Source organism: Salvelinus fontinalis, chromosome 12 (genome assembly GCF_029448725.1).
Source record: "Salvelinus fontinalis isolate EN_2023a chromosome 12, ASM2944872v1, whole genome shotgun sequence".
Lineage (NCBI taxonomy): Eukaryota > Metazoa > Chordata > Actinopteri > Salmoniformes > Salmonidae > Salvelinus > Salvelinus fontinalis.
In genome coordinates this window covers 47295019-47312080 of record NC_074676.1, presented here as the reverse complement: position 1 = coordinate 47312080, position 17062 = coordinate 47295019, and the positions used below count along the sequence as shown (strand labels likewise).

Sequence of the window (17062 nt, the reverse complement as noted above, 5' to 3'; positions counted from 1 at the left end):
TACTGACCCACTGGAAATACATTCTACTGACCCACTGGATATACATTCTACTGACCCACTGAATATACATTCTACTGAATAAACGGTCTTTCCATTGAATATATAAACCATTTTAAATGTATTGCACTCTTTCAAGTCAGTGATCGTGTATGTGTGTGCATGTGTGTGTGTGTGTGTGTGTGTGTGTGTGTGTGTGTGTGTGTGTGTGTGTGTGTGTGTGTGTGTGTGTGTGTGAGTGTCTGGGTTAAACTGAATGACGAAGTTAACGTTTTGTTTTTTTAAACACAGAGATCCCTAGAGTGAGCCTTTGTAAACATGTCACTGTTAGTCCACACCTGTTGTTTACAAAGTGTTATGACAAACAAAGATTTGGAGCCTCCAAATCGCCACTGAGGAAACCATGACCATTTATGGTTCTGTGGATGTTTTTGTCGGTTTTAACATGCAGGTACAGTGTGGTTTCATGTGGACTTAGAATACAAGTTGGTGTTTGTCTATCTGTGTGTTCAGGTTTAATGTGGACTAACAGCCTGTGTTTGTCTATCTGTGTATCTGTGTGTATGTGTGTTTATGTGCGTGCATGCGCATCCTACTTGCCTGTGTGTGTGTGTGTGTGTGTGTGTGTGTGTGTGTGTGTGTGTGTGTGTGTGTGTGTGTGTGTGTGTGTGTGTGTGTGTGTGTGTGTGTGTGTGTGTGTGTGTGTGTGTGTGTGTGTGTGTGTGTGTGTGTGAGTGTGTGTGTGTGTGTGTGTGTGTGTGTGTACAGGTTTAAAGCAGACCAACCACTGTATTACATTGTGTGTTTAGACATTGAGTCCTGATACCCCCTTGTCTCAGACCCACGACAGTGTGCTAGACTGGTGAGAAAGGACAGAAAAGACCCCAATATTTCTCCTGTCCAAAAAAATCACACAGCTTCCATTGAAATAACTACACAGTACACGAAATGACTACTCCAATATGTTCCCGATAAACAGATCCCGTTTAGAACTGTGCTGGTGGAAAATTAGCCATCCTATCGCAAAGACGAGATGATTTCGTTGAAGACACCCACACACATAGGTAACCTTTAAAATGATCCCACGGTCAGAATGCTGTCTGAGTATCTGAGTTTAAAAACTGGTGTCTCGGCTAAAACAACAGGATTAATTTACAACTCTATTATCATGCCTCTCTAACAAGACTGAATCTAGTGACATCCTCTGTATGCTGAGGTAAAGAAAAAAACGCTTTCAAAGAATTACACACTCGCTACCATTGCACTCCATTTTAAGAAGACAACACTTCAAATGAAGCAATGTTGCTATTGAAGGTATCCTCAGAGTAAACGTGTTGCATCTTAAGGTCAGAAAATGGATTAAATCTACAGCCTAGGCTATGTGGGCTATACACAAATTGACATTTAGAGATTTTACAAAACCATTTGGTGAACTATATGTATGCTACTTGGAACTTCTGCAAACAAATGTAGGAGTTTACTATGGCTAATACGCTAGCATAGGCTGTATGTTCTAAGAGAATCACAGAAAGACAATCTGAGGAAAGGTTAGATTTTTTTTTTTTAAGTACAATTAAAATAAGAACAAACCTTGCAGCTTTCACATGTGAGGAGCCCATAATGGTATCCAGAAACCTTGTCTCCACAAACCGGACACATCTCATCCAAGTCTTCATCATACGAGTAGTCCATCATTTTATAGTGGGGGGCTGCAACACATGACACATATGAGAAAATGAAGAAGAAGACTTTGATCTGAAAGACCTTCTTTTCCTATATAGGCCTACTGCAGTCTTTAACGTATACATCTGACTGAATTTACAATGACCTTAGGCTATGGAATATTTTTTGAAAATCCATCACATTTTTGAGAAAAAAATTAACATTTTGAAGCTTTGATCCAATAGGAAATTTGACTAAACTATTCCTTATTTGGATGAATAATGTTATTTGATGGTGCTAAAAGGAAATAACCTTCATTCTCCCACTTTGCTGCATTCACTCTTGCTCGCCAGTCTCAGACAGGGCAAACATATGAAACTGAGCTTCATAAATATTCATGATATTAAGTCGTGAATTCATCCCGGAAATGGTAAGATATTAGAGTTAAGCATTCGAGGAGTAAATGTTACCGCCCACAGGCAAATGAAGACATAGCCTACAGTGCAACCTTTCGTGCGAACAGGTGAAAGAAAAATATAAAACTGATTCTTAAATTGAACTTAAATTGAATAGCCTTCAGCTACTCTTCCCGTGTCTGCTCTGCTCTGTACATATACGTTTTAATTGACTTTCCATAAGCACCTGCTTAAGTCTAGGCCGACATTTTACGGGCATGAATGCTGATGAAAATAATTGCATTGATAAACGGATATATAACAATGCTAGCAAACAGCTGAACTGACATTTACAATGGTAAAAAAAATATTTATTGTTCTTAAAATGCGGCAAACATCAAACAGAATAACCACAATGAATTTCAGAGCAGATAAAATAATGTAACTTTCAAAATGCGTCTTTCTGCCTGTGCGTCTGCTGAACATGTTTTCTCCATTGACCCTGTGATCTCGCAGCGTTTACAAGCCCTATATAATAAGTTGAGAAAGTCATTGTAAATAAGAATTTGTTCTTAATTAACTGACTTGCCTAGTTAAATAAAGGTTAAAAAAAATATATTATAATAATAATCTTACAAACATATCCGTCAGCACAAAAAAATCCCTTATGAAAATGTCAGGCCTCATATTTTGATGACAGGAGAGCAGAATCCACGGGTTAGTTTACACAGTAGCCTACTCTAGACCGTTCGGTCAGATTTTTGACAAGTTCAGAAAGTGTTTCTGTAACCTAAGGATATCACCTAAAACTTAGCTATCGAATCTTATCTCGGGCCTCTGAGAAACGTGCAGCCTCAAAACTATTTTCAGTTTAAAGTTTGATATTTGAAATAAGCTAGGCCCCGTGTTTAAATGGATTGGAAAATGGCACTTGCTTTTTGCACGCAGACAGAGAAACTACCCGTGCAAAATATAGATGGAACTTCCATTCATGCCTTGAAGGTTGAGGTGTCAGTTATTTGTATCAAAACCATATGAAACTTCATTTTAAAGATAATCGAACTGTGCAATTGGCAAAGTGAAGGGGGTTTAGACATATTAATTCGATAGGCTTGCAAAGAACACTTAAATTCTCATCGAAAATAGTTATTTTATTTTCTAACTTTGAACTTTTGGAAATTAAATCAAACAGTAGGCTAGTCCAGCATTATGAGAAGGAACCCCCAAAACTACGGGTTATGGGTTACAATTTGTAAACCTAACAAAAAATGATTCCAAGCAAAATGTATTTAGCCCAACTTGGTATTTTTCAATAATTGCACATTTATGTCATCAAAACTTTTTTTTGTCGTAGGCCAAATTTCTTACTCGCAAACTGTAGGATATCTGATTTGCACCCTCGTGTTCTGGAGTGTTCTGCACCCTCGTCACCCTTCTAATATAAACGTTTGACTAAAACGTGACGTGAAAGAAAATTTTATTACAAATATCACTGACATAATTCTGCATGGTGCTGAAATCGAAGTTTAAAAGACAATGGCCTAGACTTGATGCCATTTTGGGAATTCACATTTTTCGGGTTCCAACAACTGGCACATCAGATCTTGCATATTAAGCAAACCTTAGACATCAGGTGAGTTTTAGGATGATTTACTCATTAGCCGGGGTAAAATCCCATCAGATGACTGTGGCTAGGCCTGTATGATAGATCAACGGTAGCCTATCATTTCATAATAGCCCATGGCAGGAATGAAACACAATGGATACAACTGAATGATATCTGACTAAGTGAATAGTGTGCTTTTAATTCATTCATAAAGTGCACAATGGAATCATTTACCATGCACTATTTGGAGAAAGTTGGTGAAAGCAACAATGATCTTTCCTATAGAATTTGGGTAGAGCGAATTCGCATATGCCACATATTGACGTCCCAGCGTAGCCTACCTTAATAGTGACATACAATGCATGATCAGCAAATAAGTGAACTATTCCAATTTGACAACTGAATAAGATGCACGACGAGTTTGTCTAGGCTATTTATGTCCTAAACTGTCAGGTCTTTCGCCCGTAATTACGCACAATTTCACAAATGACACCTTTCGCGATGCCAGTGTTAACGCACAACGGCCACGCGGTCTACAAATATTGCCTAATAATGCGGCATCTAAATCGGTCTAAAATTCTTACCTTGCATATTTCTTGGCATGTGCCCCTGTTCTCCATGCGATCGAACGAGTCCTAGAGATTCCGTGTCGCCTTTGGGCAGCATGACAGCTCCGCTGGGCTGAGCGGGAGACTCAGCTCCGTCCGGCTGACCACCTGGACGGGAGAAGAACACCACAGGTTCTCACACTCACTCACTCACACACACAGACACACCAGAGAAAAGTGGCTTCCCAAATCCTGCGCGCTCACTGTATGGCCAAAATGCAGCGGGCTCTGCTTAAACTGACAGCGAATGTCTAGGCTACATACCCGATGGGTAGCCTGCAACAGCGAGAACAATGTAAATTCATTCTGAAATTGCTCTTAGGTAAATTGAAATATGGAGCAATGCCGTTGACCCTAGTATACGAGCATTGTTTTACCGCGAAGTTAAGGGGTGGAGCGCAAGGATTTCGAGTTCTCTCTCTCTCTTTCTCTCCCTCTATAGCTCTCTCTCTCTCTGTGATTAAAATAACAAATCTACCCGGACAACAGGGATTGAACCGGGTTAAAAATATGCTGACACCTCTTTAGAGGTCTCGGCAGCTGACTGCTCTCCCGGTTGCCCTTTCCACGTCTTTGACTCGGGTCTTGAAAGTGGAGTTAGCGAACTGTCAGGAACTTTCGGGCTGTTTTGAAAAGACTTTAACGCCGGCCGCTCCTTCACGTAAAGTCGGATTCGGTCTATCTGTGATGCAATGGGATGTGAAGTTCAAACCTCTCGTTGTTGCTTTGTTTACTCCACTGACACCGCTTCCGCCAATCAGGGGTTCATGGTGGTATGACATCACACCCTTAGCTCCAATCGCGTGCGGAGAAGGGCAACATAATTTCTAACGCGTTTATCCACACTGTCCAAATCACAACTCTTTTTACTGCTATTGATGGACTTAAAAATCGGCTGAAAAACAAGGGACAAAATCGAAGTGATGCAACTGAAACAATCTTTGACACAGAGGAGCGGAAGACAAATAGGTCTACACACGGAGGCATGTCGTTATGCCAACAGGTCCAGTAATGAGTTATAAGCATATTATATAGTCTAACAGTTTTAATTAAGCTTTTCATGAGTAGGTAGCTGATAAATTAGTGGGGGAAAAAACTATGCGCAAATACGTGCCATTTTGCTGAGACGAAATAAAATAGTCGTTTTAGGCTACTGGATGAATGAATTCTAAGCAATTGCGACAAAACTGCAAATTAGGGAAAAACCTTTTCAAAGCTGTAGTCTAATATGCCAGGCCCGTTTTTTAAAATACCACATTTACTCAATTACCTATATAAATGATCTAATTTCTCTCCTTAATATGTACATAATTCTATAAGGACATGACGGATCAAATCACGTAACATAATTGACGTGAGCATTGAATTAAAACAACAAAACGAAAATCAGGATTTGTTTGTGTGTTAAAACACACGCACACACACACACACACACACACACACACACACACACACACACACACACACACACACACACACACACACACACACACACACACACACACACACACACACACACACACACACACACACACACACACACACACACACACACAGCGGAACACAACATAATTCACTCTTGTCATCACCTGAGCCCTATTGAGAGCTGTCAATCAACGGGTGGAGAGGATGGTGAAAAGTGACGCACAGCGGCCTTTTCAAGCAAAAGGTAAGGCTACATATCCAAGGTCAACTCGAGACATACATTAGAGTGGCCCTATAAGGCACGCGCGCACACTCACATGCATTTACCCACTTGCGAGGGCAAACTCTCACACACACACGCACACGCAGGTCTAACTGATTTCATCTATCCATTATATCAAATATATATATAACCAAAACTACACTTAAATAATTATTTCGAAATGATCAAACACTCAATGCTAATAATTGTTGCAATTATGATGTGTTTTATCTTTGTAAATAACATGCATTTCGTTGCTTTTCTCGTGCATGTTCATGCTCTGATAGGCTAATCTTTATCATTTCCGATCATAAAGGCAACTCGGAAATTATTTCGAGTGAGTTAACATTTAAACTGTAACCTACACTCACACACATAGGTCTACAAACACGTCCAAAATGTCTGAGAAATTGACTGTAAAATGTTTGGCAATACATTCCGTTCAGATTGCCGGAATACTTTTGACTGTTACTGATGTCAACGTTTCGATTGGAATCCATAAATAATTTACTTTAAACTGAACACAAGTATTCCGCTACACTCGCATTAACACATGCTAACCACGTGTATGTGACCAATAACCTTTGTTTTGATTTAACTTTGAATACTAAGCGCTATTGAAAAGATACCCCCCCCCCCATCTTCGCTGATATTGTTCATAAAACAAATGCACGCTGAAGCTGTATCAATGATGAGGCCTCAAACCTGTAACGCACGACACCACGCGTTGAAGTGACCTCATTTGCAACATATTTTAAATTTATTTCCGGATATTGTCATTCCTTAAATTTGACCTAATGACTAATTTATGCATGTAAAAACATAGCATTGCATTGTGTGTTTTTGTATTAAAAAAATACAAAACGGGAAATTGTGTAGAAGCACCCTAGCAATACATCCAATGCATAACAACAACATATGGTAACAACCTAAACCAAAGATTGGCAACTTTGATGGGGGTGGGGGCCACAAAAATCTGAACTCCTCATGAGGGGGCCACAGTGGCTCACAGGTCTGTGTAACCACATCCATACCCTCACATGAAGTCAGAGACAGCCCTAGCCTTTTTTGGGGGGCCCTAAGTGAAATTTTGTTGCCAGCAAAAACATTTTAGCCCCCCCCCCCCCCTTCTACACATTTTGCCATGGGGCGTAGTGAAAAATAAATGTGCAGGTTTACAGCTAATTTCCTGTAATTCTACTCATTTTACCATAGGGTGGAGAGAAATGTTTACATATGATATCTGAGTGAGAGTGACTAGCAAAATCAATGGGGGGCCCCTGTCGGTAATTTGACCAAGTTCAGATAGACTAATTTACCAATCACATATTTTTTTTGCTGACATGGACTAATTGAGTGTCTGTCAGTGACTGACATCACAAGAGGAAAATTGCATCTTGTGTATTCTACTATTCTAACTCTCAACAAACAAAAATAATAAATCATTGTTTGTGTGTAGTTTTCAGAAATTGATCCGCGGGCCTTCATCCTTGGTCTAAACTAATCTTCAAGCATAACATGAAAAATGCCATTGCTGTTACTGAACAATGCAAGTCAAAATGGACAATTCAAAAAGGTTAGAGAAAACTGCAAGTCAAACCTTGTATTTATGGGAACATGACTGAGTGGAGGAGTCTAATAGAGAAATGATGAACACTCTTAGAATTAGTGGGGACTTTAGGAACCCGGAACTTTTGCTCGTCAATGGTTCATATTTGTTATGTTGAAACATTGAAGGTTCCTTCAAAGAACCCTTACAACTAATCAAAGGTGCAAATATGAACCATTGACGAGCAAAAGTTCCGGGTTCCTAAAGTGGCTTTCATCCATCTTTTTGGGGGCCACCCGTTTGATTAAATGTCCTTCCTGTTCATATCTTCTGTTGTATTGTCATCACATGTTAAAGTTGAACATTGACAGCTGTATGATTTCCTCAAGAGTTAATGCAAATCCCAAAGTTGAAATAGTTACCACTTTATTACTATGTAATGAGCAACGTTAGTATTATTCATATTAAGTTACAATGTGTAATATGCATAAATATTTAAATTGGAAGTGTACAAACTGAACATGATGACCAGGAATGACATTTACTCTCACAGGTGACCAAAAATCTGAAAGCCATACCTCAAATCTTCTGATTGGCTGTCACCTCTACAATATCTCAAAATGTTCAAAATTAAACCCTTTCTCATCGCATAAACTTTCTGGTTTGACCCTTTACACAGTGGTTCCTCGAAGATCCTTTACATAGTGGTTCCTCAAAGATCCTTTACACAGTGGTTCCTCGAAGATCCTTTACACAGTGGTTCCTCGAAGATCCTTTACACAGGGGTTCCTCGAAGAACCATTTTGAACTGAAAATGTTCTACCTGTGTGGTAATTTTTAGAACCCCAAAAGGTTCTTCCTGGCACCTTTACCTCTGAGAGTGTAGGCTATAGAGGGACCTCTTGAATCCTGGCTGGCACACTGCACCAGACACCTAGCATGAAGCCATGTTACAACACATCAGTCAGTACTCACCTGCACCAGTCAAGTCCTCTGTGGAGCCACACGGATCACTTTCACTGTCAGGGCTGGAGGAAGACATGCCAATCCACACCTCTGGTTTGATCTATCTTCTATGACACCGACCCAACGCTGTTAACCTATTCCATTCTGTGGCTGAGACTTTAGGAGTTAAAAAGAAAAGAAAAAGTTACTGTCCGCTTGCTCTGAAGTCGAGTGAACTCTGCCTGGTGAAATATCCCATCCCCTTCCCTCCCTCCGTTTGCCCTCTCTCTCTTTATCTCTCCATCCCTCCCCACTTTCACCCCCCCACACACACACACACACACACACACACACACACACACACACACACACACACACACACACACACACACACACACACACACACACACACACAAGCAATAATCAACAGTATTCAAAAATGCTGGGCCGGGATTGGTCCTGTGGTGGTCATGTGGTTGATAAGATCCAGTAACAAATTTAAACAGAGACAGATAAGGGTTAGCTCTGTGATGGAATGATTAACCTGTAGCAGAGAGAACGAGGGAGAGACAGAGAGAGAGATAAGGGTTAGCTCTTTGATGGAATGATTAACCTGTAGCAGACAGAACGAGGGAGAGACAGGGAGAGAGAGGAGAGAGAGAGGAGAGAGAGAGACAGAGAGACAGATAAAGGTTAGCTCTGTGATGGAATGATTAACCTGTAGCAGAGAGAACGAGGGAGAGACAGGGAGAGAGAGGAGAGACAGAGAGACAGAGAGACAGAGAGACAGATAAAGGTTAGCTCTGTGATGGAATGATTAACCTGTAGCAGAGAGAACGAGGGAGAGACAGGGAGAGAGAGGAGAGACAGAGAGACAGAGAGACAGAGAGACAGATAAAGGTTAGCTCTGTGATGGAATGATTAACCTGTAGCAGAGAGAACGAGGGAGAGACAGGGAGAGAGAGGAGAGAGAGGAGAGAGAGAGGAGAGACAGAGAGACAGATAAAGGTTAGCTCTGTGATGGAATGATTAACCTGTAGCAGAGAGAACGAGGGAGAGACAGGGAGAGAGAGGAGAGACAGAGGAGAGACAGAGAGACAGAGAGGCAGATAAAGGTTAGCTCTGTGATGGAATGATTAACCTGTAGCAGAGAGAACGAGGGAGAGACAGGGAGAGAGAGGAGAGACAGAGGAGAGACAGAGAGACAGAGAGACAGATAAAGGTTAGCTCTGTGATGGAATGATTAACCTGTAGCAGAGAGAACGAGGGAGAGAGGGAGAGAGGGGAGAGACAGAGAGAGACAGAGAGAGGGTTGGGGCAGAGAGAGAGGGGGTAGAGAGCGAGACAGAGAGAGCGAGGAGAGGGGTGGGGAAGGGGAAGAGAGAGGGGAGAGAGAGGGAGAGAGAGGAGAGACAGAGAGACAGAGAGACAGATAAAGGTTAGCTCTGTGATGGAATGATTAACCTGTAGCAGAGAGAACGAGGGAGAGAGAGGAGAGACAGAGAGACAGAGAGACAGAGAGACAGAGAGACAGATAAAGGTTAGCTCTGTGATGGAATGATTAACCTGTAGCAGAGAGAACGAGGGAGAGACAGGGAGAGAGAGGAGAGACAGAGGAGAGAGAGAGACAGAGAGACAGATAAAGGTTAGCTCTGTGATGGAATGATTAACCTGTAGCAGAGAGAACGAGGGAGAGAGGGAGAGAGGGGAGAGACAGAGAGAGACAGAGAGACAGAGAGGCAGATAAAGGTTAGCTCTGTGATGGAATGATTAACCTGTAGCAGAGAGAACGAGGGAGAGACAGGGAGAGAGAGGAGAGACAGAGGAGAGACAGAGAGACAGAGAGACAGATAAAGGTTAGCTCTGTGATGGAATGATTAACCTGTAGCAGAGAGAACGAGGGAGAGAGGGAGAGAGGGGAGAGACAGAGAGAGACAGAGAGAGGGTTGGGGCAGAGAGAGAGGGGGTAGAGAGCGAGACAGAGAGAGCGAGGAGAGGGGTGGGGAAGGGGAAGAGAGAGGGGAGAGAGAGGGAGAGAGAGGAGAGACAGAGAGACAGAGAGACAGATAAAGGTTAGCTCTGTGATGGAATGATTAACCTGTAGCAGAGAGAACGAGGGAGAGAGAGGAGAGACAGAGAGACAGAGAGACAGAGAGACAGAGAGACAGATAAAGGTTAGCTCTGTGATGGAATGATTAACCTGTAGCAGAGAGAACGAGGGAGAGACAGGGAGAGAGAGGAGAGACAGAGGAGAGAGAGAGACAGAGAGACAGATAAAGGTTAGCTCTGTGATGGAATGATTAACCTGTAGCAGAGAGAACGAGGGAGAGAGGGAGAGAGGGGAGAGACAGAGAGAGACAGAGAGAGGGTTGGGGCAGAGAGAGAGGGGGTAGAGAGCGAGACAGAGAGAGCGAGGAGAGGGGTGGGGAAGGGGAAGAGAGAGGGGAGCGAGAGGGAGAGAGAGAGAGAGAGAGAGAGAGAGGAGAGACAGAGAGACAGATAAAGGTTAGCTCTGTGATGGAATGATTAACCTGTAGCAGAGAGAACGAGGGAGAGACAGGGAGAGAGAGGAGAGACAGAGGAGAGACAGAGAGACAGAGAGGCAGATAAAGGTTAGCTCTGTGATGGAATGATTAACCTGTAGCAGAGAGAACGAGGGAGAGACAGGGAGAGAGAGGAGAGACAGAGGAGAGACAGAGAGACAGAGAGACAGATAAAGGTTAGCTCTGTGATGGAATGATTAACCTGTAGCAGAGAGAACGAGGGAGAGAGGGAGAGAGGGGAGAGACAGAGAGAGACAGAGAGAGGGTTGGGGCAGAGAGAGAGGGGGTAGAGAGCGAGACAGAGAGAGCGAGGAGAGGGGTGGGGAAGGGGAAGAGAGAGGGGAGAGAGAGGGAGAGAGAGGAGAGACAGAGAGACAGAGAGACAGATAAAGGTTAGCTCTGTGATGGAATGATTAACCTGTAGCAGAGAGAACGAGGGAGAGAGAGGAGAGACAGAGAGACAGAGAGACAGAGAGACAGAGAGACAGATAAAGGTTAGCTCTGTGATGGAATGATTAACCTGTAGCAGAGAGAACGAGGGAGAGACAGGGAGAGAGAGGAGAGACAGAGGAGAGAGAGAGACAGAGAGACAGATAAAGGTTAGCTCTGTGATGGAATGATTAACCTGTAGCAGAGAGAACGAGGGAGAGAGGGAGAGAGGGGAGAGACAGAGAGAGACAGAGAGAGGGTTGGGGCAGAGAGAGAGGGGGTAGAGAGCGAGACAGAGAGAGCGAGGAGAGGGGTGGGGAAGGGGAAGAGAGAGGGGAGCGAGAGGGAGAGAGAGAGAGAGAGAGAGAGAGAGAGAGAGAGAGAGAGAGAGAGAGAGAGAGAGAGAGAGAGAGAGAGAGAGAGAGAGAGAGAGAGAGAGAGGGGAGAGGGGTGGGGAAGGGGAAGAGAGAGAGAGAGAGAGAGAGAGAGAGAGAGAGAGAGAGAGAGAGAGAGAGAGAGAGAGAGAGAGAGAGAGAGAGAGAGAGAGAGAGAGAGAGGAGAGAGCAGGGCAGGGAGAGAAAGAGAGATGGGTGGAGGGACTTCACTTGCTTTGGCAACTTTAACATATGTTTCCCATGCAAATAGAACCCTTAAATTGAATTGAAATTTAATTGAGAGAGAGAGAGAAAGAGAGAGAGAGCTGCACTTCCTAACCTCCTGCCAAATGTATGACCATATTAAAGACACATATTTCCCTCATATTACACAGACCCACAAAGAATTTGAAAACAAATCCAATTTCGATAAACTCCCATATCTATTGGGTGAAATACCACAGTGTGCCATCACAACAACAAGATTTGTGACCTGTTGCCACAAGAAAAGGGCAACCAATGAAGAACAAACACCATTGTAAATACAACCCATATTTATGTTTATTTATCTTTCCTTTTGTACTTGAACTATTTGCACATAATATGACATTTGAAATGTCTTTATCCTTTTGGAACTTTTGTGAGTGTAATGTTTACTGTTCATTTTTTAATTGTTTATGTCACTTTTGTTTATTATTTATTACTTGCTTTGGCAATGTAAACATATGTTTCCTATGCCAATAAAGCCCCTTAAATTGAAATTGAATTGAGAGGGAGAGGGGGAGAGAGGGAGAAAGAGACAGGGAGAGAGCTAGGGAGAGAGAGAGAGGGAGGGAGAGAGAAGAGAGCGAGAGGGACAGAGAGGAGAGGGGTGGGGAGGGAGAGAGAGAGAGAGAGGGAGAGAGAGAGAGAGAGAGATATTTCCAATATTTGGAACCAAGGACTGATCACCCCAATCCACAAAAGTGGAGACAAACTTGACCCCAATAACTACCGTGGAATATGCGTCAACAGTAACCTTGGTAAAATACTCTGCATTATCATTAACAGCAGACTCGTACATTTCCTCAATGAACACAATGTACTGAGCAAATGTCAAATTGGCTTTTTACCAAATTACCGTACAACAGACCATGTATTCACCCTACACACCCTAATTGACAACCAAACAAACCAAAACAAAGGCAAAGTCTTCTCATGCTTTGTTGATTTCAAAAAAGCCTTCGACTCAATTTGGCATGAGGGTCTGCTATACAAATTGATGGAAAGTGGTGTTGGGGGTAAAACATACGACATTATAAAATCCATGTACACAAACAACAAGTGTGCGGTTAAAACGGTTGACAACTCCATTGTGTCCTCCTCCCAGAGCGCTAAGAACCTTGGCGTGATCCTGGACAACACCCTGTCGTTCTCAACTAACATCAAGGCGGTGGCCCGTTCCTGTAGGTTCATGCTCTACAACATCCGCAGAGTACGACCCTGCCTCACACAGGAAGCGGCGCAGGTCCTAATCCAGGCACTTGTCATCTCCCGTCTGGATTACTGCAACTCGCTGTTGGCTGGGCTCCCTGCCTGTGCCATCAAACCCCTACAACTCATCCAGAACGCCGCAGCCCGTCTGGTGTTCAACCTTACCAAGTTCTCTCACGTCACCCCGCTCCTCCACTCTCTCCACTGGCTTCCAGTTGAAGCTCGCATCCTCTACAAGACCATGGTGCTTGCCTACGGAGCTGTGAGGGGAACGGCACCTCAGTACCTTCAGGCTCTGATCAGGCCCTACACCCAAACAAGGGCACTGCGTTCATCCACCTCTGACCTGCTCGCCTCCCTACCACTGAGGAAGTACAGTTCCCGCTCAGCCCAGTCAAAACTGTTCGCTGCTCTGGCACCCCAATGGTGGAACAAACTCCCTCACGACGCCAGGACAGCGGAGTCAATCACCACCTTCCGGAGACACCTGAAACCCCACCTCTTCAAGGAATACCTAGGATAAAGCAATCCTTCTGCCCCCCCCCCCCCCCTTAAAAGATTTAGATGCACTATTGTAAAGTGGCTGTTCCACTGGATGTCATAAGGTGAATGCACCTATTTGTAAGTCGCTCTGGATAAGAGCGTCTGCTAAATGACTTAAATGTAATGTAAAAATGTAAAATTGGCAAAAAACACACACATTTCTTCACACAGGGTCGTGGGGTGAGACAGGGATGCAGCTTAAGCCCCACCCTCTTCAACATATATATCAACGAATTGGCGCGGGCACTAGAACAGTCTGCAGCACCCGGTCTCACCCTACTAGAATCCGAAGTCAAATGTCTACTGTTTGCTGATGATCTGGTGCTTCTGTCACCAACCAAGGAGGGACTACAGCAGCACCTAGATCTTCTGCACAGATTCTGTCAGACCTGGGCCCTGACAGTAAACCTCAGTAAGACCAAAATAATGGTGTTCCAAAAAAGGTCCAGTCGCCAGGACCACAAATTCCATCTAGACACCGTTGCCCTAGAGCACACAAAAAACTATACATACCTCGGCCTAAACATCAGCACCACAGGTAACTTCCACAAAGCTGTGAACGATCTGAGAGACAAGGCAAGAAGGGCATTCTATGCCATCAAAAGGAACATCAATTTCAACATACCAATTAGGATCTGGCTAAAAATACTTGAATCAGTCATAGAGCCCATTGCCCTTTATGGTTGTGAGGTCTGGGGTCCGCTCACCAACCAAGATTTCACAAAATGGGCCAAACACCAAATTGAGACTCTGCATGCAGAATTCTGCAAAAATATCCTCCGTGTACAACGCAGAACACCAAATAATGCATGCAGAGCAGAATTAGGCCGATACCCACTAATTATCAAAATCCAGAAAAGAGCCGTTAAATTCTACAACCACCTAAAAGGAAGCGATTCCCAAACCTTCCATAACAAAGCCATCATCTACAGAGAGATTAACCTGGAGAAGAGTCCCCTAAGCAAACTGGTCCTAGGGCTCTGTTCACAAACACAAACACACCCCACAAAGCCCCAGGACAACAGCACAATTAGACCCAACCAAATCATGAGAAAACAAAAAGATAATTACTTGACACATTGGAAAGAATTAACAAAAAAACAGAGCAAACTAGAATGCTATTTGTCCCTAAACAGAGAGTACACAGTGGCAGAATACCTGACCACTGTGACTGACCCAAACTTAAGGAAAGCTTTGACTATGTACAGACTCAGTGAGCATAGCCTTGCTATTGAGAAAGGCCGCCGTAGGCAGACATGGCTCTCAAGAGAAGACAGGCTATGTGCACATTGCCCACAAAATGAGGTGGAAACCGAGCTGCACTTCCTAACCTCCTGCCCAATGTATGACCATATTAGAGACACATATTTCCCTCAGATCACACAGATCCACAAAGAATTCGAAAACAAATCCAATTTTGATAAACTCCCATATCTACTGGGTGAAATTCCACAGTGTGCCATCACAGCAGCAAGATTTGTGACCTGTTGCCACAAGAAAAGGGCAACCAGTGAAGAACAAACACCATTGTAAATACAACCCATATTTATGCTTACTTATTTTAACTTGTGTGCTTTAACCATTTGTACATTGTTACAACACTGTATATATTTAATATGACACTCGTAATGTCTTTATTGTTTTGAAACTTCTGTATGTGTAATGTTTACTGTTAATTCGTTTTGTTTGTTTCACTTTTGTGTATTGTCTACCTCATTTGCTTTGGCAATGTTAACACATGTTTCCCATGCCAATAAAGCCCCTTGAATTGAATTGAATTGAGAGAAAGAATGAAGGAGAACGAAAGGTGGAGAGAGAAACAGATAGATGGGGAGAGAGAGAGAGAAAGAGGGAGGGAGAAAGGTAGTGAGAGAGAAAGAGACAGATAGAGGTGGAGAGAGAGAGAGGTCGAGAGATACAGACGGGTAGGGGGAGAGAGAGGTAGAGAGAGAGTGAGAGAGAGACAGAGAGAGATAGAGGGAGAGAGAGAGACAGATGGGGAGAGAGAGGGAGAGACAGACAGAGAGGGGGAGAGATAGAAAGAGAGAGAGAGAGGTAGAGAGGGGAGAGAGACAGACAGATGGGGAGAGAGAGAGAGTTACTGTGCAAGCCATTGACATTCTGTAGACAGGGAGAGGAGGTAAAACAGAGATGGTGTGTAGACAGGGAGAGGAGGTAAAACAGAGCTGGTGTGTAGACAGGGAGAGGAGATAAAACAGAGCTGGTGTGTAGACAGGGAGAGGAGATAAAACAGAGATGGTGTGTAGACAGGGAGAGGAGGTTAAACAGAGATGGTGTGTAGACAGGGAGAGGAGGTAAAACAGAGATGGTGTGTAGACAGGGAGAGGAGGTAAAACAGAGCTGGTGTGTAGACAGGGAGAGGAGGTAAAACAGAGCTGGTGTGTAGACAGGGAGAGGAGGTAAAACAGAGATGGTGTGTAGACAGGGAGAGGAGGTTAAACAGAGATGGTGTGTAGACAGGGAGAGGAGGTAAAACAGAGCTGGTGTGTAGACAGGGAGAGGAGGTAAAACAGAGCTGGTGTGTAGACAGGGAGAGGAGGTAAAACAGAGCTGGTGTGTAGACAGGGAGAGGAGGTTAAACAGAGATGGTGTGTAGACAGGGAGAGGAGGTAAAACAGAGATGGTGTGTAGACAGGGAGAGGAGGTTAAACAGAGATGGTGTGTAGACAGGGAGAGGAGGTAAAACAGAGATGGTGTGTAGACAGGGAGAGGAGGTAAAACAGAGCTGGTGTGTAGACAGGGAGAGGAGATAAAACAGAGCTGGTGTGTAGACAGGGAGAGGAGGTAAAACAGAGATGGTGTGTAGACAGGGAGAGGAGGTTAAACAGAGATGGTGTGTAGACAGGGAGAGGAGGTAAAACAGAGCTGGTCTGTAGACAGGGAGAGGAGGTAAAACAGAGCTGGTGTGTAGACAGGGAGAGGAGGTAAAACAGAGATGGTGTGTAGACAGGGAGAGGAGGTAAAACAGAGATGGTGTGTAGACAGGGAGAGGAGGTAAAACAGAGATGGTGTGTAGACAGGGAGAGGAGGTAAAACAGAGATGGTGTGTAGACAGGGAGAGGAGGTAAAACAGAGATGGTGTGTAGACAGGGAGAGGAGTTTAAACAGAGCTGGTGTGTAGACAGGGAGAGGAGGTAAAACAGAGATGGTGTGTAGACAGGGAGAGGAGGTAAAACAGAGATGGTGTGTAGACAGGGAGAGGAGGTAAAACAGAGCTGGTGTGTAGACAG

General features: G+C 43.7%; 1 protein-coding gene across 1 annotated transcript in view; it reads right to left on the bottom strand.

Annotated features, from left to right (window-relative positions):
• LOC129867509 (nuclear receptor subfamily 5 group A member 2-like) overlaps positions 1-8702 on the bottom strand; it is a 46924-nt gene extending 38222 nt beyond the window's left edge. The window contains exons 1-3 of the mRNA XM_055940961.1: positions 8480-8702; positions 4245-4376; positions 1588-1706 (exon numbers count right to left, since the gene is read on the bottom strand). Of these exons, the coding sequence (XP_055796936.1) occupies positions 1588-1706; positions 4245-4376; positions 8480-8546 (318 nt within the window). The 5' untranslated portion in view covers positions 8547-8702. The remainder of the gene's footprint in view (positions 1-1587; positions 1707-4244; positions 4377-8479) is intronic.
• Positions 8703-17062: the final 8360 nt, after the last annotated feature.